Here is a 24,108-nt window from a genome sequence, read left to right as displayed (position 1 = left end):
ACTTTCAGCATATGTATTTCAAAGTAGGAATCCATCGAACAAATAAATGAAGGTGAGATACAAAGACAGTGTGTAGACATACAAGTGCTACGTACAATAAATGCATTGAATGCTGTCTGAACTCGAACCCTCCATGCGCAATAGGAGGTGAACAATTGAAGAAGACAGCATCCTGAGTCTTCCATCTTAAAATATACTCAAGAATATTCATCAACATCTTTTTCCTTCCCATCAAGACTATTTCATATTGGCAACATACAAATGAAACTAATCTACCTAATTTACGCATTGATGGGTCTCTTAATAGAGATTCACTAGTGCTAGGATATAAATATGGTGAAAGAACGATGTTTGATTAAAAGAATAAATTGATTTTTTTTTAAGGTTATGCATCAAACTGTATGGTATGATTTATCACTTTCATTTATCATATCAAAACAGATTATCCAGATTGAGATGAGAATATAGATCCGAGGAGCATCTAATATAATAAATTCTATTTTATCGTATATATTAGTAATTAATAAGATCATTTAATCTCATATTGATTGAGAAATATAAAAACTAAAGACTCATCGGTCTCCGTTATCCTTAAAAGATATTTTTTTAAGTTCATATGTTGTGAAAAGATAAATTATCGTACCAACCGACCAAATGGTCCTTATCAATAACTAATAAAAAATTATAATAACTCTATGAACTATAATATAAGAGGACAGGTAATCACCTTCCCAAATATATAATATAAGAGGGCCGACTTTATGCATTCATCTTCAATCAATATACATCATAAATATATGTACACCATCAAGAAAGAACTTGGAAAAGTGGCAAGCCAACAACCTACACCTAATCGATACAGCACTCGTCTCTCTTTGCACTGACCTCAGGATCTCCTACCATACCATAATAAGAGAGAGCGTATACAAACATTGTTCCCTTGGTTTTAGCGAGTCTCTTCACGCAAAGGGCAAAATAATAATAATAATAATAATAATAATAAATAAAAACAACGACAGAGAGACCGAGTTGCGCGGCGTTGGAATTGGTCGCGGTTTTTTCCATGTCTTAATTTAAGCCTCTTAATCACTTAAATTAGCGCAAGTCCACGCGAGGCCATTACGGACCTGTCCAATCTCCTCAGCTATACGCGGGTGTCCCCTCTCCCTGGCTCCCTCCCTCCCCCTTCCCCCTTATCAATCCCTCTTCCGCCCACCGCTTGATCTGGGTCCCTTCCTCGCGGCGGTGCGTGAAGCTTGAACCTTTTTGGAGTTCGATCGGTGATCGAGGGGGTTCGGGGGTGGGATCACCGGTTCTTGTAGAAGAATTTGTGGGTTTCTTTTGGGAGTTTGGTGTTGGCTTTCGTTGGTGAAGGTCGATGATGTGGAGAGACAGCGGAGTTCCGGCGGATTCTTTCTACGAGGCTCGGACCGAGTGCGCCGAGGGTCCCAAGAGCAAGTTCAAGATTAAGGTCTGGTTTGGTTTGATCCTTCTTTCCCTTGATCTGATTGTACAAAGGAAAATTTTTTGGGTCTCTTGATTTGGGTGCTGGCTCAAGACCTCTTCCTTTTCTTTTTCGGTGTCAATTGGAATCAGGACGTTTTAGCTTTCCCGAATGGCCAGCACTTAATAACGAACATCCATCATGTTGAGCTCATCTTAGATATTCCCTTCCTTTGCGATCGAAGATAGACTTAGGGGGTTGAATGCTAAACATTGTCTGGAAGGATTTAATTTTGCCCATTAAATACTCCTCTTTAATCGGAGTATGTGATATATGAAGCCACACGTCAAAGAAATCATAACAATTTTGGTAATTTCAGAACTTGCTGAGGGAGGACATTAGGCATGTTCACTGTTTCTCTCTTTAGCGAATTCAGGTGGGTCCTGCCCTCTTTTTCCTCAAAAATTGTTTCTCTTTTTAGCATTACCAAGTCACTTGAAAGTCTGTGTGACGATCGTGTGATTCATATAGGCAGAATGAAACCTTTCCAAGAATTGTTTTCAAATGGTTAGTTTTTCAAAAAAATTAACATGAAAGACCATTTTGAGTTTCATTGTTTTTATCCTCGACCATCTTTGTCTATAAATGTTACGGATACTTCCCTTAAAGAAGTTGTTCTAATTTGTTCATGTAGGCTGGAAAGACTCTAAGTGCACGAAGATGGCATGCTGCATTCACTCCAGAAGGTTGCTTGGACATTGCTTCGGTCCTCAGTCGGATACAGCGAGGGGTATATATCGTCTTTTCCTTGTATGCCAAGCATGAATAATAGATTAGAAAAATTACTCTATGCTTTTTTACTCAATACACCAATACCATCTCCATGATAGGCTTTTATTGGCATGATGTTACGTATTCATGTAGCCCCCTATAGTTCAAGGATCATTTATCCTACTTTAGCTTGTTAAATGTATTTTCAATGTTGATGTATTACTCGGCTGTTAATTGTACAGTATGTCTTATGGACAATAATATTATCTGATGTCTAAAATTGATAGCCATCTGAAAATATATACACCAATTCTTTCAGCAGTTAGATTCATTACAAAATGCAATCTCAGGATTCTTCCAGATTTAGAAAGACAAGGTTTTCTACGATATTATTATTTTCTTGGGAGTGGCTTAATAGTAACATAATTATATAATTTTCTGATGCTGATAAACAAAAGCATATTGAGAATATTTGCACATCTGATGTTTGAAAGGGACCATAGGATCTCCCTTTATGAGAGAAATGGTGAGCCTCCTGCTCTTTTAATCAAGGCAGTGCTTCTTCTGAAAAAAGAAAGGTTTAATGTTTCTTGATAGCCATGTGACCTATGGGTCTTCTGAACAATTAGTCTAAAGTGTTATCCTTTGAGATAGCACCTTTGAGATTGCAAAGAAATAATCTTTATCCTTTGAGGTGATATGCACAAGGAGGTTTTGTGGCCAAACAATGGAGACATGAGTTGATAGTCTAGTTCTTATCAGTTGGTTAGGGTAATTGCAGCAAGCATCTGGGCATTAACTGCCATTAAAGATAATATGCCATGATGCTGGCAGTACACAAGGCACAATCAGCAATGAAGAAAGAGGGAAAGAAAATATGGGAAGAAGAATTTTTTTCTTGCACCCTCAGAAGTTAGTACTACTATGAGACCCATCACTCTCACTATTATGTTACTTAAACAATTCTTAAATGTTAATGTCACATGCCAGCTATGCTAATGGTTTAATGGATTTTGAATCTTGTAGAAGTTTATATCTAAGCTATGTTAGTGCTTCTTTAATAAGAAATATTGGTGATTTGTCTCTCTTTAAATATTGAAAACCATGTCGCTAATGTGGACCACACTATATTAACTTATAACCGGTTAAAAGCCAGCTCAATGGTTGGCTTATCAGCTGACACCATAGGCCAATATTGCTGTCTTATCTTTATCATCAACTTCACCTTGCCTTCGAAACACCTCTTGACATCATTAATAGTTCAACATGAAGACCTTTTCTAATGAACAAAGTGTGCAATCAAACCATGCAGTTCAGTGATTTGGATAGTCTAATTATTTATTTGACTTTTATTGACCTGTTTTGGTAATATCTTAGTATCAAGGGGTCAATTTGCATCCTCATTCGAAGCAAAAATAAGATACCTGCTGAGATATAAATACTTGTGTCTTTAATATAACTGACTTCGTAAAGTTCTCTTTAAAATTCTTCCTTGATTAGGGTGTTCATCCTTCAATACGAGGAGAGGTCTGGGAGTTTTTAGTTGGATGCTTTGATCCTAAAAGCACCTTTGATGAACGAGAGCAGCTGAGACAACATCGGAGGTAGCACTCGTACTTGACTGTAACTAGTTAATAAAGGAAGATAGGGATGGTTGCATGTATTATCTGTTTAATTATGCATTTAGCATACTACAAATGTCGTACGAGTTTGTTTTGATGAGCAAGTATCCTTTTGAGGATTCTGGCTTCCATCTTTTCATAAATATCTTTTCCATGCGGCTGAGACAACTAACCATAAATGTTGTACAAGTTTGTTTTATTATCTGTTGTTTCTTTTTTTACAATTTGTTTACTCAATGTTTTAGTCTTCAACTATTTCCTTAGTGTAAAATAGCGTTTAGATGATTACGAAGTGCCATTCATGAGAATTATTGGTTAGATAGGCTTCATCTCTGCTCTATTGAGTGACACAATCTTACAGAAGTTGCATTACTCTATATAAATCGTCATCAGATTTCCTTTAGCATGGCAATCTATTATCTGTATTGCAAGCATTTTTAAATTGTGAAGCACTTGACTGGTGACAGAAAAAACGAGTTCTGTCAGTACGCTGTGGTGATGCTTGTGACCTTTTAACCATTTTGAATAGCAAGTGGTGCCTTCCCAAAAGAAAAGATAGGTAGCCTCCATATGCTTATGCTATGTTATGGTTCTACTCCTGTTCAAGCTGTTCCATAGCTTTGGCTTTACTGGGAATTAAGAAGCTTTTTTTTTATTTAATTGTCAAGCATTTCCATTCTTGTATAATAGTATATTATTGGAGTGTTAGTTTTGCCTTTGTACCAACCTAAATTGGTGACAACTCTTTTTCTTGTGATGATATGTCAGCAGCATAGCCCAATGATTATAATAGAAGAAATCTTATCATAGGCTTGTTCCTACTTGAGAGATTTTAGACCATGCAAAAGGTTTTTGGGGTGAATTTTCTGTTTTCTTTTTGGATGACACAATGCTAGTAATTGTCGTAGAAGAACTTTCACAAGTGAAAATAGAAATGCTTATCAGTAACCAGAAACAAGAATATAGTAGCCACAGCTTGCCCACCTGCTGATCAATGGATTTGGTACATGCCATTGTCTGAGTTTCAATTCCATGCTGACACGTGGATGTTGACGGCACAAAACTGACAGAGTTTAGTATTTCTATGCTCTCCAGCTTAAAAGATTTCATTTGTCATGCAGAGTGCAATATGCTAGATGGAAGGAGGTGTGCCAAGAGTTGGATTCTCATGTTGGCAGTGGAAGAATTATCACAGCTCCAGTAATCACCGAGGATGGTCAACCTATTCAAGATCCTTTAGTTCTCCAGGAAGCCAACCCCAGCCATATTCCATCTTCTAGGGAACAAGCTACTGGTGGTTCTGAAAGCAATACACATGTTTGTTTGGATAAGCAAATAATTGAATGGAAGCTTACACTACATCAAATTGGTATGAAGTAGCACTTTCCTCAGTTTTATGTTTCTTTAAATGTTGTGTCATATTCTATTTCTAGCATGCTATTCTAGTCATTTTACAAACTTAGGTGACATCATATCTTCCCTAGTTGGGCCCGTAAATGTACAGGATGCGGATTACAAAATGAGCAGATTTGGAGAAATTTGGTTTGACAAATTCTAGAAAGATGAATTTGATCCATTATGGTGGTGGTTTACTTTAGACTAGATATTTGGCTATGGTGCCCAAGTTCAAGAACTAATTCATTTTGAAACAATAATAATAAAAATCCTTTATCTAGACACTCTTAACTGTTGTGACTTTTGCAAAAAGAAATAGAGAAAATATATACAAATTAACAAAACTTTTGAGAAGCTGTTCCATATTATTATTTAAGAAATATATTCTTCGAGAATCATTTCATATAACACAATGAAAACTTCTGCTTAACTGTTATATTAAACTTACCTGACTCGTGAATTTATACTTGTTACTACAGGTCTTGATGTGCTTCGGACAGACAGAACTCTGGTGTTTTATGAGAAGAAAGAAAACCTTGCAAAGCTTTGGGACATCCTTGCTGTTTATGCCTGGATCGACAAAGATGTTGGCTATTGTCAAGGTGGTAACACATTCAACAAAAATTTGTTTTTTTTTTCACTCTTATTTTATTCCATAGACTCTCATGAAATGTTTACACTTTTTGAATAAAAAAAAAAGGAGCATGCCCTTAGTTTCATATGAGGATCATGCTGAAATGTTTCTTCTCTTCCTTTTTCTTTTTCTCAGTAGGAATTGGCATGGTGTTCTTGTCTAATAATTTTCACAAAATTGCTAATATAGTTTGTAAACTTAATATCAGGGATGAGTGATCTTTGCTCGCCAATTATAATTCTTCTTGAAGATGAAGCAGATGCATTTTGGTGCTTTGAGCGTTTGATGCGCAAACTGGTATGTGTATTGGTTCCTACCTTGCTTCTAATTTATCAGTCTTTTGAATAATGCTGCAGCATTTGAGGAATTTCTGGCAAGCACATATATCTCCCAAATATTTCTCATTATATTGAGCTGGCCTTGAAGGATAGATTGTAGTATATACTATATAGATCCTTTTTTCTATTGTTCTACAATATGCTAGAATGCGAGATACTGAAGTCTATTAAACAAATATCTAGTCTGAAATGCAGTGTTATAGACTTCCTGTTCTGCGAAGATGGTTCTGTCATCAACAGAATGTCCATACTGGAAACATAGCCGAACTGTAAACTTGGAAACCATGGATGATAACTTACTGTGCTTTCATGTTTGAATTGACAAATTAATATTCAGTGTTTATGTTTGATAACAGTGAACTTTGGGATCTAGGAAGAAAATTGTCATATGATCTTCCAATGATAGGACTTAATTAAACTAATGGAGGTCAGATTTTTCTCACACAGTACCTCATTTTGTGGTCATTATATGGCTTTAAAGGTCCTAGACTTGTGATCTTGCTAGTGATATGTAGCTCTCTGTCTTAGTCTATCTTCTTCCAGAAGTATCTAGCATACATTCACTATTATTTATCAGGATCTGATGCACATTTGATTAATATATCCTAGAAATTAACTATTTTTGTACTGAATTAAAATGCTTCTGGATAGTAGTTTTCTTTGACACTCTTCTTAACAAGCATTTTGATCGGTTTGCTATTTGAAATTTTAAAGCGAGGAAATTTCAGATGCACTGAGAGATCTGTTGGGGTGGAGAACCAACTTCAAAGTCTTGCATCAATAACGCAAGTTCTGGACCCAAAGCTTCATCAGCATCTAGGTATATGACACAAGTTAAAGTAGAGCATAGTTGCATTCAGAATATTGTATTATGTGCATTAAGATATTTGGATAAAAGTAAATATTTGCTTCTTCTTTTCATATTTGCTCATCTAAAACTCTCAACATCATAAAGTAAATGTTTTTCGTATGTTGTATGTTTTGGACACATCACTTTGCAGATACCGATGAAAAAGTGATTGATGAATGATTGCCAGGAAATATTAAAATGTTATTGAATACTACACTGAAGTTTGCATTGTCCACAGTATAAAATCAACATTAAAATGGTAGCACTGAAGTTTCTTTTATTGTTTTTTTTTTTCTTCTAAGGTTGGCTATTATCAGTTGTATGGTTAATCCTATGTCTTTGGTGTTATGGCTGTCTCATTGTTTCTACTTTTTCCCCATTAATGGAGGTGGTAATTCAATTTGTGTACTTGTTGAACAGAAACACTAGGTGGAGGTGATTACCTCTTTGCGGTTCGCATGTTCATGGTATTGTTCCGTCGAGAATTATCCTTTGGAGATTCTTTGTATCTTTGGGAGGTATTGAACTCCATAATTAAATCTCCTTGAACTGTATTCTCATATGTCTATGTGGTTCATAACTCCATTCGCTGTTGCCAAAATTCTTTTGTGGCATTCCATGTGTTTCACATTTTCTCTGAGTCTACGTTATCTCGACAATAAGCTTCTGCTTTTATATGGGACATGTTTGTTCCTTTAATTAGAATTGGAAGTCAAACTGTTATAATTAAATACACTTGTCCAAATGTATCTCTGATTTTCCATCTTAAGCAACTATTAAATAGTTAGAGTTGCCTGTTTTTGGAACAATTACAGGTCTATTTGTTCAGAAGGTGGTTGCTGATTGATAAACTACTTATTTCTTAACACTATAACTTCCACTTATTTCTTAACACTTTATAACTTCCTTTGAGGTACTAGATGCTTTTTCTTGTGCTATATGGATGTTATACTGTGTACAAACATGATAAGGAATTAATATAGAACACAAATCCAATAAATTCTCAGATTGAAGCTATTGATAGTAGCTCCTAAAGTTAATACATATGGCTTCTTGTGGATTGTCTTCCACCACGCTGTTGCTTATATTCGCAGATAGTTATATTCCTTTCACTAACACCTTCGTTACCTACTTGGCTACATAATATTAGCTTTCACAGAGGAGACTTTATTGCTGCAGTAAAATTTGTTGCTATCTAAATAAACTAAGAGCCCAATAACTTGCATGGAGCAAGCTTAGTCACATGGTTCAAAGCAGATGCTTTGCTAGTAATAGTCACTAGATTTATGTAGTTTATTTTTTTTGTTCCCAATGTAGGACCATAGGGTACCAGACACTTTTTTCATGTTTAATGGTATAATTTATACACTAATGATATATATGAACTTTTTTCATACAGATGATGTGGGCTTTAGAATACTATCCTGATATGTTCTCTATGTATGAAGAGCCGGAGTTGGCCATTGAGAAGAATGAGACGTCTAAAGGGAAAGTTAAGTCAATACGTCAATTTGGGAAGTTTGAAAGGGAGAATATCAAGAATGGATCTAAAGGCTCTGAAACTCCTTTGCCAATCACAGTTTTTCTTGTTGCCAGTGTTCTCAAGGAGAAAAGTGCAAAGCTATTGCAGGAAGCACGTGGTTTGGATGATGTTGTTAAGGTAAGGAATTACACATCTCTATTGATATTCAATGGCTGCTTAAAGTTAATGACCATATATATAAGCACAGCTAACTTATTATCTGGAAGGCAAAAACACACAATTTTAAAAGTATTTTTATTATCTGAAACAGGTTCTTTTCCCATTAACCAAACAGTTTAAAATTTGGTCTTCATTAATGAAGTTTAAATGGGCATTAACTAAATTTAATTGGTCATTGTGACCACCCATTCCTTGATAACAATGAATATATTGATGAAGCTATTTTCTTATGTGTGCTAAATACATAGGATTCTCCAAAGTGATTGACATATACTTTCAAGATTAGACAAAGTTAGTGTCAGTTTGCAATGCAAATATTGAGAACTGAAGGTTTTATCAAAGTAGAACCAGAAATAAGTAAATTGATCGTTAACTAGTGATAGAATATAGTGAATAAACTGAGTTGCACATAAAATCAGCTGAAGAGAGAGATTTGGAACTTAAAAAAAAGGAACTCCAGTTAAATTGTTGAAAGTGATCAGTACACTCCTACGAAATAAATTATTTGGATATGGAACATCGATTTTATATAGTAACTGAAAAGTAGATTGAAGGCCCACCAATCGCTAACTAGGAATGGTGGGTTATCCAAGAGGCTTTCTTGTAGGTAAATGGTTGTGGTGCTGCTATGCACATGAAGGCTTAGTGCATCATGTAATACACATATATAAGGAACTCAAAGGAAGGGATTTGATAAAAAAAACTATAAAATAGATTGAGTGAAGTATTTTGTCTTGTTCATTAACATTCTTCACATATTAAATATAGTTAAAGTTTTGCAAGTCCTTACAATTTTTTAGGAGAGAACACTATTACTCTACTTTCCTTATTTAACCCTCAGTTGATGTTGCTTTGGTTCAGATTTTAAATGACGTAAGTGGAGATTTAGATGCAAAAAAGACTTGCAGCCATGCAATAAAGCTTCACAAGAAATATTTAAAAATGGTAAGCAAATCTTTCAAGTAGAATGTATTATGTTTATTTTTGTCTTCTTGCATTTAGTTGTCCTTGATTTTCTTGGTAATGGTGACAGTAGAGTACCATATATATCTAAGAAGCATGTTCCGCTTTACATTTTATCAATGCCATGGTGACAAAGATGATAGTTAGCACATATTAGGCCTGCCTTTAAGATTAGAATGCTGGACTACTAATTTTAAAAACACAAGCATTCAGCAATTTCTTTTTGGGATAGAAGTACATCTTACTAGTTGTGATTTCCTTTTGATGTTATCGAATGTACTTCATTCGTGCTCATTTTTTAGAACAACACCTTTTTCTTTGCTTCCTTTAATAGAAAAAGGAACATCAGAGGACACATTGGATCAATAATGTTTGCTAAAGGCAGTCCAGTTTTATCTGACCATGTAGCTGCCTCTATTCATGGACTTATAGGGATTAATATTTATCATCATTATGGTTTTCCATTAGATATCATTTTGTTTCATGCTTGTTCCATGAAACAAAAGAACCATTCTTGTTCCATGCTTGACTTTGTTTCTGGTAATTAATGATGGACAGATTTTCCATAATAACCTTATTTTCTTTATCTTATTTTAAAAGTCATTTTTATTCATTATAGTAGTACTATCTTGTTTATGAGTTGCAATTTATATCCTATAGAAATCGTGGGAAATTTGTCAGGATAGTTTTACATTTACATCACTATCATATCACTCTTGTTTACTCATAATTGTATGTGTTGCAATTTTAGCCTTTACTGGGTAAAATCTTGTGATAGAAAGTGAACTTTAGAAAGCTCCTGTATTTTATATCTTTAGACATTATTCCTGAAGTTGAAAAACCCAGGTTGTTTTTGGTACTACTATACTTTTATTCATGTACAACAAACACCGTGAGAGTATCTCAATCATCAATTTCCTCTATGAGTTTATCTTTATTAGATTGGAAATATGTTCTAATGTGATATCTGAAGATACCATTGTTCCTGTGACCTCTCACAAATGCAGGCCAAGAAAACATAGTTTTTGGTGCATATAGATTCCACAGATAGGGTTGATTCCAAGCAGCATCACCATGCGAGGTTTACTTGACTTGATGAATAATAATTGGACGGAGGCCATCTCACTTGATCTGAAGCTTTCTGGAGTTATGCTTCAACCTGTTGTTGATCCTAATACATGTAAAACCATAGTCACATGCCTCATGTGTTCATCCAAACAAACCATCATAGTTGTACCACTCTCATCGATTTACAAGAAGCAAACTTTTGATGATTTATCAACTGTAACAATATCTGATTAAAACAAGCAAAATAGGTGATTTATGGCTGCATTTCCAATCTTTGTTGTCTTCTTCATCGGACTCGTAACTTCTTCCTGTAATGGTTACAGTCATATTGCTGATCACCGATGACCAGTTTGTATGGAGGAAAACTTGTTGCGGACAAGAACTAGAAGTGCTTACTCCTTAGAGAGGTCATCTGTTGTCATATTGCTCCCAGTGGACCATTGTCGTATTTCTTTGAAGTAAATTTGGTCAATTCGGTATAAAATTGACTCAATCTTTCGCAGCAGTCTCCCAAATTAATTAGTCTCATGCAGTGACTGATTTAGGGAAAAGAGAGATGCCGACATAGTGTTTTCCCCATCTAAGGGGACACGTGATAGGGCGATCGCAGCCATCCGTATTGCGATCCCACCGCCATCGAGATCGAATGTCTTGTGCCATCGTGTAGCATCTGCATCGTCCATTTCGCTTTTAAGTTCACAGAGGCGTTGATTTGAGACGATGTGGTATTGATACCGTCATGTCACGGCCATCGAGGAGGCCACATGATAAGGCGATCGCAGCCGTTCACATTGCGATCGCATCGCCATCGCGTAGCATCTGCACCATCCATTTTGTTTTTTAGTTCACGGAGATGCTGATTTGAGGCGATGTAGTATCGAGACCATCGATGTCGCGCCCATCGAGGAGGCCATATGATAAGATGATTGCAGTCGTCTATATCGCGATCCCACCGCCATCGATATTGAATACCTTGTGCCATCGCGTAGCATCTGCATCGTCCATTGGGCTTTTTAAGTCGGAGAGTTGTTGATCTGAGGCAATGCAGCATCAGACCATCTTTTCACGACCATCGAGGAGGTCACATGATAAGGCGATCGCAGCCGTCCGTATCGTGATCCCACCGCCATGGAGAGAGAGTGCCTTGTTCCGTCGCGAAGCGTATGTACCGTCCATTTAGCTTTATAGTTCGGGGAAGCGTTTGATTTTGTGAGGCGATGGCATCGAGACCATCGATGGCTTAGCGACCTAAGTACTCTTACCGCGGCGGCCGCCGCGGAATAGATTTCCGTGGTCAATATTATTATATAAAAAAATCGAATAATGTGATCCATAAATAATAGAGAAGGGGGCGAATGAGTAGCCACAAAATCTTCTTCTTCTTCTGCTTGTGATTGCAGCGACAGGCGTGTTCAATAACCTCTGCGAGGTGATATATCAAAGATCCGATCTTTTCTTCCTTGTTTATGTCGACCAAAAATATCCCTTCTTTGATGCGTTCGATTGGCTGATTCGGTCATGAACTCAAGGGCTTTTACGGTTGTTTTGCTGATTGATTTGGATTTGTGGTGTATGTCTTGACCTTGTTGACTTTCCTTCTGGTGATCCTTTTGGTATCCGATTCGATTTATTCAGACTGGTGCCGCCTGATGGGATTCCCTGCGGATCAGCAATGGAACTTTTTATTGGGAATATAGGTTGTTTGGTGAAACCTAGCGGGTTAAAAGATACAAGAGAAAGATATTTCTTTGAATCAAAATAGATTAGTTTGTTTATTTCTTTTTTATCATGTTTATGTTTGAAGGGGAATATCACAAGCAAAAGAGACTGGTTTTAGGGACAATGAACCATTTTGAGGATCTGAAGTTTGTTTTAAGGACAAAACTAGTCATTTTACTTTGCTTATAGTTTCTGCCCATATGGCAAAGATACAAGAAAGAATATTTTGTTCTGCCTTTTGTGGTATTTTAGTTTGTGTATGTGCTGTGAGTTAGAAAGCTAGTAAAGATCCTCTCTGAGGTGTTCTTCGTTATTGCTCTGCTTTTTGTTGCATCACTTGAACCCTTTTGTTATCTGAAGCAATAGTCTGGTGCACGTTGTCAATAGTTTTGGTGGATGTTGATCAATATATTATTTGATGCCAGCATATCCGATATGTGAACTAAATTGCATGAATCTGACTTGATGGCATTCGAAATAGGGCTAAAGATGTGTATTTTTGTACGATAACATACTTCACCCTTGCATTTTTTTTTTCTTCCATTGATATTTCTGTTTTTGAGCCTTAAATAAAAAGAGAAAAGGATTTCTTTTAACCTCTTTGAAGATCTTAAAACATTAACCAAGATCGAGTGAAGCAGTTGCAAAGTTTATGTTAGATGTAGGCAATATGGACTGGACAACATTCTCTAGAAATGATGATGGATGATGGCTCTTTCACATTTTCATAAAATGCTTCATCACCCCATCACCCCCTATAAAATACATTGGATGTTAGTTTAACTCTATAGAATGTAACATTTTTTACACTGTTCTTTAGCAGCTGAAACTGTGATGGTAACCACTATTGCATCCATCTGAGAATGACTATATAATTTTTTTTTCTAACCTTTGAGTCTGCCTGATCATATGCAGCTATTTTTTATTACATAGTAACTCAGTTTTTCATCACATCTACTACCATTGTCAATGGAAGCAAAGCCTTAATAAGTTAACTTTGTTGCTTGTATGCCTGAGTTCATTTTCTCCTGCAGCTATGATTTGTCTGACGAGTCATCCTTTTAGAGTGCTATTGTTACTTCTGTTGGGTCATTCTGTTAGATTTAGTTGCATTGTCTTTTCTAAGTTCTATGCTGTTGGTCATTTGATTGAACCCAAAAAAGATCTATTTTAATAAGCTCATAGTTTGTCATGATCCCCATATGCATGACTTCTTTTCAGTCCTTACAAATGCACCTGTGTACTAATAGCTGACTGAATGATCTTCTCCTGAAGCAAATGCAAAGCATTATTCTCTCATTGTCAACTGAATGTTAACAGTTTCTAAAAATTGCATGATTTTCAGGTTTGATCAAAGCCAGTTAGTTTTTGTTCGGTCATTCTCTAACCAGTTCCAGTGTTCATGTCTGATCTCGACGCCCAGATCCCAACTGCTTTTGGTATGTTCAGAAAGTCCTACCACCAGTCCTTGCAGATTCGTTGCACAAATAGGCAAATGTATTTATCATGCTACAACATCTTGGCAACCCTTTCTGTTCTGCTGTAGATCCTTTTGCTGATGCGAATGCTGACGACTCTGATGCTGGAACAAAGGAGTATGTGCATATTCGTATACAGCAACGGAACGGCCGGAAGAGTCTGACCACAGTGCAAGGATTGAAGAAAGAGTTCAGCTACAACAAGATCTTGAAGGATCTGAAGAAGGAATTCTGCTGTAATGGTACTGTGGTCCAGGACCCCGAGTTGGGCCAGGTATTGTTTTTCCACTTTTGTTTGATGTGCTAAAATTGAGGGCTAACTTTTGACTAATGGAATGTGTTTTTTATTTTTATTTTTTTCTTAAGGTCATTCAACTTCAAGGCGACCAGCGGAAGAACGTTTCCAATTTCTTAGTTCAGGTACTATTTAGATTTGGTCACTGTGGAAAAACTATATTCTGTCATATGGTGGTGAAATGATGGTATGTCTTTTGTCATTTTTATTGTGCAGGCAGGGATTGTGAAGAAAGAAAACATTAAAATTCATGGTTTCTAGGTAGCTGCACACCGGGCTCAATAGCTTTCCATCAAGACATACATATAGCTTGTTTCTTGTTGCATGCATTAAGACTTTGCTGTAACCATAGGAGCCCATCCCCGGATGGCTCTGGGCTCATCTATATAAACCTATTTGTCTTAAGAGCTTATTATGTTTGGATTGTGAAGAAAGAACATATTAAAATTGATGGTTTGTAAGTAGCTACATACTGTGTGCTCAACAGCTTTCCATCACGACATACCCATCATATAGCTTGTTTCTTGTTTCGTGCTTTAAGACTTTGCTGTAACTAGGAGATCCCTGGATGGCTCATCTCTATAAACCTATTTGTGTTAAGAGCAGATTATGTTTGGATACTGTTGTTGCAAACTTGAGGCTGATGTTTACTTATTAGTGTTTGAGTGATGATGTTGAAGTATGTCTGTGTTCTTACCATCTACCTTCTTGTTGTCAGTGCATTGTGAACATGACTGCAGCTACTGAAAACATCGAGCTTTCAAGCCTTTTGGGTGTATGCATATGAATTGTTCATGGTGTTTCATTTGACTTGAACTAATGCTTCTTCATCCTTTCCTTTCGAGTCCATGAGTCGATTGTGTCACGCTAGATGACCTGCCGCCACGTATCTCGGCGACCAGCTCTTCTCCGCCATGGGCACAAGCCCGCCAACCTCTTCCTGGACTAGCTCGGTGTACCGAATGACGAGGCCGATAACTGCGTCGTGGTACGCCACGCTCTCGTTCCACCGTCACGAGCCGCTGCTTCGCCCGCCCCAACGTCAAGTTCTTCAACACGGTCGCCGCCGAGGACCGGATCGTCGAGGAAGGCCGCCTCAACATGAACGCGGCGGAGGATAACAGCGTCCGCCTCATCAGGGAGGTCGTGCCCGGTATGATCGTCGCTGGCATGGAGATCACCGAGATCGACAGAGCCCCAAGAATGGTATCAAAATCCGATCTTTCTTCATTATTTAGATGCAAGATTTGTTATTTCAATTATCTCGATAGCAAAGATTTAATCTTTAAATCATTCGTGTCAACGATTCTCTTCATCTCATTTACTTTAGGGAGAAGCAGAGCTTGCAGAGACGAATAGGGGCCGCCGACCTTTGGGCGATGATGATCCGGGCAGAAGGCATTGGAGCTTCATCTCCAAATAATTAGATATGCATCAAATTTTATGCACTATATACACCGCACATCTCTCTCTCTCTCTCGTGTCTCTCTACGTATCATCCTACCAGTTTCAAACTCCTTTCTCTGTTTTCTATTCTTTTGTTTCTTGGCACCAACAAGTGGGATATGAGGGACTCAGCTGTCTTCTTCGCATCAGTTAGGATCATCAGAAGCGGTGGTGGTCATCCTGCCCATAGCCATGGTGAAATAGACTAGTATCAGTGTTCCCATGCAGGACCTGCACCCAACGCGCCGATTTGCAGTGACGATAGGGAAGCAATTTCACCGCTTAAAGCTTACAAGCATATACTGACGACACGAAGCTTACAAGGAGGCGAAGACGAACAGGACTCGTCTCGGATTGCACCACCGCGACGGCCGCAGTCGGCCGCCTGCTCTCCTGCATCGCCCTCTGGCCGCCGCGATCGCCACGTGTACCGTTCTTGGATGTTCGTCCCTCCCTGTGGGCCCACCTGCGCGGTGTTGTTTCTCTGGGTAATTTCTTGCCATGGCGAGCGAAAGACGACTTCGACCTCCGATCACTGCCGTCCATGAGAACGAAAGGGACTACTCACCTACGGATGACAACGCGACGGATTGTCTTCCTCCGCCACCGCCCGCCTCTGATCCATTTCTTGATAGATTCTTCTTCACCTCCTTTACCTTCATGATTGTAGACATCAATTAAGCTTAATGATGCATCCCTCTTCCAATCCATGATGCTAGAAGGGAAAGGAGGATGAGGAGATCATCAAGAGAGTTACAAGCGATCGCGGGCTCGCAGAAGAAGGCTCCCACCGATCAGCTGCATTAACGATGAGTTCTTCGACGTTGAGAGCGACGAAAGCATCTCCCGGTTTACTGCTATCTTCACCATCGAAATCCATGCCCGAAGCGTGCAGTTTCGACTCTTCGACAGATGCAGGCGACTCCGAGAGATCCTCTTCAGATTCCTGTGGATTACTCATATCTCTGATTACAGTATCAGTATGCATGAAGCAACGAAACCAAAGGGAATCAGCAGACTCACCAACTGCAGCGTATCCATTTGTTGGATAGCTGAAGGCATGGCTTAAGACATCTTCTTAGAAGACCTCTCACTTCGTCTAGTGCACAAAAACCAGAAGAGCAAAAACCAAAGAGAAGCATTTTGATGCTCCTTCCCACGCCATCCGGTCACAATCAATCAATTTGGTGTGCCAATGACTTGGGAACTACACATGATTTCGACCAGGGCATATGACAAAATGTGATTTGATTTGAGGTGTATATTAAAGCTGTTCCTTCATAATTAAGGGAGTATAGCAACAGTAATATGATGACCGACAAAGTGCATTTTTGGTAGAGAATCAATTGACTGACTCGTAAGTTGATAATCTCCGTGTGTTAATATTTTGATATTAGAAGGATAGTTGGATGTCGTAGGAATAATTTTCTACGACTTCTCCTAATGAGCGCTCCAGTGAGGAGGCACTATCGATGGCCCCTAGCCCCTTCGAGTAGAGAGGATATGTGTCTCTTTCAACAGAATGATGCATCAACCTCGGCCTAGATGCCAGAGCCCTACTGGCGTTTTCTTAATGACCCAAGACTTGTCCCTCTTTGGCTGGGAGTGAGCTTTCTTTCCTAAGCCTTGCTCAGCAGGTCCAAACCCTCACTAGCGTGATGCAAGTCATCGTCCCACTCCTCCCTCGGTTGACGCAGTTAATGATTTCGGCACAACAGCCTCACTCCCCCTTCGGTCGTTGGCTGCACATCCCGCATTTGAAGCTCAATCGGAGAGTCCACGCCTCACCTTCCAAGAACCTCCTCAATAGGAAGTGACCGATAGTGCCGCACTACACCCTTTGACAATGGCGCTCTTCCAAGTTGCACCCAAACTCTGCTAGAATCCGAGGCTTAGTTTGTTGATTCCTAGGAACACCTGATAAAGGCATAGCTCTAAGCCATAAACTAGAGGTTAGATGAGGTTCAGCACGAACTCTAGCACCCCCATAGCAATCTCGACATGCCCCACGTATTCTTCTTTATTCAGAGCATTCAGGAGGAGCCCATCCCGACCAGCTTTCACCTTCCGAGTTTGGAAACCTTCGATGGAGGCTCTAACCCTGTAGAACACACTACGTTCCGGGCCCAAATGTTTATATTTAACACTTTGGATGCTTTGATATGTTAAACGTTCTCGATGACACTAAGGTGGGTCGGTACAGTCGCCTCAAGCCCCTTTCAATTACTTCTTTTTTGCAACTCACCAAAGAGTTCGAGCTCCACTTCCTTACTAACGTGTGACCAAAGCCCTCAGCTAATGTCCTACTTGGGCTTAGGCAAAGGGAGGACGAGCCCCTGTTCGGCTTCATCACCCAATTTGTCGGGGAGATTCAAGAGATTCAAGATGTCCACCCCTCATTAATAATCCAGGTCTTCATGATGGGCCTAAGGCTTGCCCACTTTTTCTGGTTGTTGGTCGAAAGACCTCCAACGACTATCCCAGAGATGCTATAGAGGGTCAACTAGTACACATTAGCCAAGGCCATGATATCGGGACACTAGGAGGAGGGAAGCAGGAGAGCACGCCATGAACCTCGGTCTCGACCCTAGAGTTATCTCGGAGAAGGCATCCTTGAACAAATGATTGATGGGAGAGAACCGGGCCACTCCCTCACAACATGACGAGGACAGAGATTTTTCTCTAAATAAAGGAGAAGGGCCTACTAAAGGAGCCTAGACCCATGAGAGGATCTCTAGAGTAGAGAAACAAATCCAAGTACTATCGTTTTCACCGTGACTATAGATATGATATCAAAGAGTGTCGGGATCTAAGGTATCAGATTAAGGAGCTCATCAGGAAAGATCACTTGACAAGGCACATAGGCCAGCCCCAAGAGCATTTGCCCCATCCCCGAGGATCCGTGGAAAAGTAGATTGATGTCATCTTTGGGGGGCACACTTCTAGAGGTGAAAGCTCCTCGGGTTGGAAAGCCTACGCTCGGACCTCCTTAGAAAAAACCTCAAGGATCAAAGAAGCGCCTAGGATCATCTTCGGAGAAGAAGATGCATGCCACCTAGATCCCATCCATGACAATGCTTTGGTAATCTCTGTTTGGATGGCCAATGCTCTTATCAAGAGGGTGATGATTAATACTGGCAACTCCGTCGACGTGCTTTATCTCGACGCCTTTCGGAAGCTAGAGTTAGCTATGAGTGACCTCTCTCCAATGTTGTCCATGTTGTTAGGATTTATAGGGGACCTCATCTCCCCCTCGAGCACAATCACCTTCGACGTCACCTTTGGTAAGGAGCCTCGATCTAAGATGCTACCTGCCAAGTTTGTAATGGTAGACTTTTCTTCTACATACAATGCCATCATAGCCACCCCCTCCTCAACTAATTGGAGGACGTGGTCTCCATGTATCACATGATGATGATTAAGTTCCCCACCCGGGATATCATCGGTGGAGTACAGGGTGACTCTCAAGAATCTATACACTGCTACTTGATGATAGTTTCACTTTCCAAGAAGAAAGCAAAACCAGCGAAATCCTAAGAATCCTCTCGCTACAAAATTGCTAGTCATAGGTACCCTGCAAGCCAATCATGTGAGTGATGACATGTGTGACATGATACACATTCTTTTTGCTTATTATATTATTTGATATTTTATCACTTTATCTTGCATATTGCATATATTGTGATGTATGTGAATCCGTGCAATGATAATCGGATCGTGATGAGATCACGATAATAATACTAATTTGCCTTTAAACATAAATCCTAAATAATCTCGGTTATAGGTCACTCAAGAGGGACATTGAATGATCAGATAGACTAGTGTGTTATACACCCGTTCATATGATAGAGGCGGCTGGTCTCATAGCTGCTTGTGTGAGGATACTAGGGATACCGCATAGTTGCTTATTGGAGAATGAGTTCACTAATTGATCTGCTCACAGAATGTTGGATGATTGATGATACCTTACTGTCAGACTAGTGGTGTATCTGATTTTTAGACTTGAAACACTAAGGATATCCTGTATGAGTACTCTACTCTTTGATACCCATCGGGCAGTAATAATTGTTGCCCCTGTTTCCTTCATTTACGTCAATAAATTTGACATTGAATAACCACTCTAAAGATAATAAGATAAGGCATCTTTCATATCTAAAAACTATCACAAACGTAGCCAGTAAAACAATTCTATGTGATTAAACACAATAATTCTATGTGATACCACTATTCGAAAATTACAAATCAGCATCTCATGCACAACAAAATATAAAAACAAAATCCAGATTTTCCAAAGTCAAGTGCTTAGTCATTGTGCAAGAGAAAATTGTAAAACTAAAAAACCGCACGTATTATGTGAGAAGTGTTACATAGGGAGATCGTATATCTCTAAAATTTCTAGATTTGATAGGTGGATGAAGGAGAACTCACGTACTCTTCTTTATCGGTGATCCATATAGCAAATGTATCGACGATGCTCCTCAGATTGTTATAGGATCCCTCTCTCCACGCATACCACAAGGCAATTAGAGCTAAGGAGAAGGAGAGGAGACTGAGGAGAAAAGAAGGGGTGACCACTTGAAGTTCTAGCCTATAAACCATGTGGTTTCCCTATAGGACAACATCAAGGCCCCAAAAGTCAAAAAAGAGGTCGCTCGAATCGCTAAATGGATCAAGCTTCCAACTTACGAATGATCTTTGCCATCATTAAAGATAGTGTATAGCGAGACTCCCAAGTGGCTCACCACCTTCCAACACCTCACCAATGGCAAGATGCCACGATAATAATGAGGCAAGCCACAAGCCTAGATCCACTCTCTCACCCAAGCGATCAAATTAAGACTCGCAATAATGAAAGTCACTAAGACAAATCCACTTTCCTATCTATGGTAGTTGAATCGAGATCCGCTATGACGAAAGTCGCTATGGTGGACTGATACTAATACTCCCGCTACGGTAATCGAATCAAGACCTGTTACGATAGAAGCCACTATAGTGGACTTATACTGATACTCCTACTATGATGGTCGAATCAAGACCCACTATAACGGACTAATATTGATACTCCCGCTATGGCGATTGAATCAAGACTTGCTACAGAAGACGATACCAATAATTTCACTACGATAGTCAAATCAAGACCCACTACAGTGGATTGATTCTAATACTCTTACTACGATAGTCGAATAAAGACTCGCTATGGTGGACTAATATTGATACTCCTACTACGATAGTTGAATCAAGACTCGCTATGATGGACTAATACCGATCCTCCTGCCTATGTAGTCAAAGCCAACACCTGCTATTGGGGACTTATACTCCTGCTCAGACGTTCGAGTACTTGTCCCCAGAAGCAGAAGAAAGAGTAGGCCCAAAAGAAAACTCAACCTTCCATGTGGAAGGGGGAGGCAAAATTGGACAAAGAAACCTCCCGAAGCAGAAAGGGGAGGTCAGAAAATGAGAGAGTGAACTTTCGTACGAAAGGGGGAGAACGAAGATAGGGAAAGAGGAAAAGAGAAAAAGGTCTCTTAAGACAACACCCATTTAAAACAAAGATCGCCCCAATAAGAAAGCACAACCCATCCTAAATGGGCTTCACACCAACCACCACGATGCCAACAGTGATCACGTCACCATGCAAGAATGCAAGAAAAGTGACCCTTCGAGGCCTCAATTCAAAATTTTGAAAAATGCTTTTCCGAGGGGGGATGGGTGATAGGGATGAATCCTGGCACTCCCCAACTCCCCTTATAAACAACACCTAAATGAAGGCCCGAAGCCACCTACTCCTTGCAACCATTGACAAGAAGTCACATCACCTACCCTGACTTCTCGAAGTAAGCCCGCAGAACCCCTCAACACCGATCACGCAACCGAGAAAATAAACCTAGCCTCACTTTAATGGTCGACGGCATGGTGTGGCTTCGCCAGCCTTTTCTTCCAAACGAATGACGAGGGGACCAAGCCTTTGCCTGACCCAAAGAAGCAAGGAAGCCCGACCGGAGGCATCATCCCGATAGTCCCTAAATACTACCCCTGGGAGCATGCATTAAATGTTTTCACCACGCTGGGTAAGAGGAGCCTCAACGAAGGCTTGTTCGCTCCACCCAACACCAAAGTATGAAAGTCATGCCCGGGGCCAAGTCGGGATAGACATTCAAAAGACACTCTTTACTCTCTTAACTCATTTATTATACTATTATCTTCTTTCCTTTTTGCTTTCTTGACTTAAGCATCAGAAGGATCAAGCCAATATATCCTTGGTGCAGGCCTGTTGTGCAGGGTCATAGCTCGGAGGTGCAGTCAGAAAGCTACCCAGTAAAGGAGATCACCCAACTCTCAAATCAAGTTTCATCGCTCGAAGACTGAGTCGCTCCTAGTGCACTACCTCTTCTTTCATCTTGCTTACTATGTCTGCCCTCCACATCATCTAGGAAAAGTCACTAGAAGAGATCTATACTTTTAGTAGAGAACCAAGGGACCAACTGACTAGTTGACGGTTAGGTGTTAAGAGAAGGTAAAAACTATTTATTTCCTTAGACAAGAATTTGATGTGGATAGAAATTTAAGCACCACAAATAAATTTCTTGTAAATTTTTTTTCATACTTCTATAATATCCGATCAAACCATATATTATCAATCGGTTGACATTTTGATGATCATGGTGCCACGTAAGCATGCCTCAGAAAGAATTTCCAAGAATGTTTCTTATTATTTATCCTTGAACAAAGAAAAGAAAGACTACTTTTGTTGATTTAAATATCGAAGGTATTATAGTATAGTTTTAAAAGATTTTTCCACTTCAAAGAATTTCCGTGGTGATAAAAAAAAGATGAGAAAGTACAATAATCTTAGTTGCACGATATTTGATTTTTAAACATGATAGCTTTGAAAATCCGAATCATATTAGGTTACCTTTTATCATATGAGGTTGACAAATTAGTTTTTATACTAATATAGCACGTGATACATTGTTCCACGCCATGATATCGTTAACAATCACCATTACAGACACTATATGATGATGACCTTCACCGTCAACATTTGTATCTTGTGAACATTATAATTAATAATCAATATTATTATATATTATTAGTATTATTGTCACCATCATCATTAATCATGATATCTACCATAGTACCATCAAGTTACGGGCTCCTAACTAAATCGTGATGATGACGATATCACTCTCTTCGAAAGAGGCATCATGTAATGTAATCGTGCTTGTATGTCGATGTAACTGATATAGGAATCATCATATTCTCAGTATCTTCATCATCATCAATCATGACATGGCTTGAATGCTAATTCTACTCAGCCTGACATGGCCCCGCATATGATATGGGCTCGATCAAGGTGAGATCATGGCGGAAATGCTATTTTCACGAAATTTTCTTTTCTTTCTGAAAGAAAAAATGTTAATAGTTAAGTGTTATGAATACAGACTTGCCCGCACTATCAACGTGAAGAAGTGAAACAGATTAGAGGGTCGGTCTCCTCTCCAAAAGTAAGTAAATCTAGAAATTCGAGTATGTGTGGTCAGTCAATTAATTCTCTTTATATAAATTTTTAAAGAGATTAAGAAAAATTTAAATACCATTGATAGTATTTAGGATCTATCCTAGAGTGTAATCATCCATAATTTTTCTCCTAATATAAATTAATTATCATAAATAACAGATTACTTTATTTATATTATCAATTTCTTTGTTTGTATAGTATGGTTAAGAAAATGATTAAAATTATTATTAATTAATAATTTTATTAATTAATTAAATTATTAATTGATTTATTTTATAACATGAATTTAGAAAGTAAATAGTATAAATTTTATTTTTGTGTGTGAACCATAAGAAATAAATATTATAATTCTATCTTTATATATGAAGGTAAAATAAAAATTAAATTACTGTTTATCCTTTGGGGGAGATGTTATATTCTCTTATATAAAAGAATTCCTTTGCTCTCATTTCTTATCCAGTATGGCAGTGAGAGTATCGAGAAGGGAAACCTTGTGAAAAGATAGGATCCTTTATGTTTTTCTAATCAGTTTTAATTCATGTCTTAAAATATTTGATATTAAAATTATTAAAATTTTATACTATATAATAATATTTTAGTTTTAAAATTTTATTAATATTAAATAATAATAATTGATTTGTGATGTTAGAATGATTATTTTATTTACAATAATCTCTTAAGTTTAAATAAAATTTAAGATTGATTTAATTATCAAAATTTTGGATTGACATATTAGTTTTAATTTATTCAATTAAATATATATATTTTTTAAGAATTATGTGTGAATATGTTTGATTTAATTAGTTTTAAATTTAAGTCCATGAATGTAAATTATATAATTTATGAATTTAAATTACTTTTTAA

At 38.3% G+C, this 24,108-nt stretch overlaps 3 protein-coding genes across 6 annotated transcripts; 2 read left to right on the top strand and 1 right to left on the bottom strand.

The window, feature by feature from the left end:
* Positions 1–1,116: 1,116 nt before the first annotated feature.
* Positions 1,117–11,058, top strand: LOC103982856 (rab GTPase-activating protein 22). Its single transcript, XM_009399906.3, has 11 exons — positions 1,117–1,471; positions 2,139–2,234; positions 3,716–3,819; positions 4,959–5,206; positions 5,712–5,834; positions 6,075–6,163; positions 6,919–7,024; positions 7,475–7,572; positions 8,454–8,714; positions 9,618–9,701; positions 10,727–11,058. The coding sequence occupies exons 1-11, from the start codon at positions 1,379–1,381 to the stop codon at positions 10,739–10,741; spliced, it is 1,317 nt and encodes a 438-aa protein (XP_009398181.2). The 5' UTR covers positions 1,117–1,378; the 3' UTR covers positions 10,742–11,058.
* Positions 11,059–12,065: 1,007 nt separating this feature from the next.
* LOC135666285 (protein translation factor SUI1 homolog 2-like) lies at positions 12,066–14,897 on the top strand. 2 transcript variants are annotated; one of them, XM_065177856.1, is made up of 5 exons: positions 12,066–12,216; positions 13,852–13,945; positions 14,053–14,258; positions 14,351–14,404; positions 14,496–14,897. In XM_065177856.1, the coding sequence occupies exons 2-5, from the start codon at positions 13,909–13,911 to the stop codon at positions 14,538–14,540; spliced, it is 342 nt and encodes a 113-aa protein (XP_065033928.1). In that variant the 5' UTR covers positions 12,066–12,216; positions 13,852–13,908; the 3' UTR covers positions 14,541–14,897. The 2 variants fall into 2 exon arrangements, with proteins under 2 accessions (XP_065033928.1, XP_065033933.1); XM_065177861.1 differs by lacking the exon at positions 12,066–12,216 and adding an exon at positions 12,225–12,357.
* Positions 14,898–15,693: 796 nt separating this feature from the next.
* On the bottom strand, positions 15,694–16,885 carry LOC135666273 (uncharacterized). 3 transcript variants are annotated; one of them, XM_065177845.1, is made up of 5 exons: positions 16,749–16,885; positions 16,483–16,671; positions 16,294–16,381; positions 16,047–16,191; positions 15,694–15,956 (listed from the first exon to the last, which is right to left on the bottom strand). In XM_065177845.1, the coding sequence occupies exons 1-5, from the start codon at positions 16,785–16,787 to the stop codon at positions 15,872–15,874; spliced, it is 546 nt and encodes a 181-aa protein (XP_065033917.1). In that variant the 5' UTR covers positions 16,788–16,885; the 3' UTR covers positions 15,694–15,871. The 3 variants fall into 3 exon arrangements, with proteins under 3 accessions (XP_065033917.1, XP_065033922.1, XP_065033912.1); XM_065177850.1 differs by having other exon boundaries at positions 16,483–16,690; positions 16,749–16,879; XM_065177840.1 differs by lacking the exon at positions 16,749–16,885 and having other exon boundaries at positions 16,483–16,746.
* Between the last annotated feature and the right edge of the window lie 7,223 nt (positions 16,886–24,108).

The sequence above is a fragment of the Musa acuminata genome, chromosome BXJ1-4, assembly GCF_036884655.1.
Source record: "Musa acuminata AAA Group cultivar baxijiao chromosome BXJ1-4, Cavendish_Baxijiao_AAA, whole genome shotgun sequence".
In the NCBI taxonomy this organism is placed as follows: Eukaryota; Viridiplantae; Streptophyta; class Magnoliopsida; order Zingiberales; family Musaceae; genus Musa; species Musa acuminata.
This window is presented reverse-complemented; position numbering and strand designations above follow the sequence as displayed.

Coding starts and splice junctions, on each gene's coding strand:
- LOC103982856 (XM_009399906.3), top strand. CDS start 1,379: ATGATGTGGAGAGACAGCGGAGTTCCGGCGGATTCTTTCTACGAGGCT. Junction 5,207..5,711: donor GCTTACACTACATCAAATTG/GTATGAAGTAGC, acceptor TTGTTACTACAG/GTCTTGATGTGCTTCGGACA. Junction 6,164..6,918: donor AGCGTTTGATGCGCAAACTG/GTATGTGTATTG, acceptor GAAATTTTAAAG/CGAGGAAATTTCAGATGCAC.
- LOC135666285 (XM_065177856.1), top strand. CDS start 13,909: ATGTCTGATCTCGACGCCCAGATCCCAACTGCTTTTG. Junction 14,259..14,350: donor AGGACCCCGAGTTGGGCCAG/GTATTGTTTTTC, acceptor TTTTTTCTTAAG/GTCATTCAACTTCAAGGCGA. Junction 14,405..14,495: donor TTTCCAATTTCTTAGTTCAG/GTACTATTTAGA, acceptor TTTATTGTGCAG/GCAGGGATTGTGAAGAAAGA.
- LOC135666273 (XM_065177840.1), bottom strand. CDS start 16,713: ATGCATACTGATACTGTAATCAGAGATATGAGTAATCCACAGGAATCT. Junction 16,382..16,482: donor CTGCGAGCCCGCGATCGCTT/GTAACTCTCTTG, acceptor ACAATCATGAAG/GTAAAGGAGGTGAAGAAGAA. Junction 16,192..16,293: donor CGTCGCGTTGTCATCCGTAG/GTGAGTAGTCCC, acceptor AACACCGCGCAG/GTGGGCCCACAGGGAGGGAC.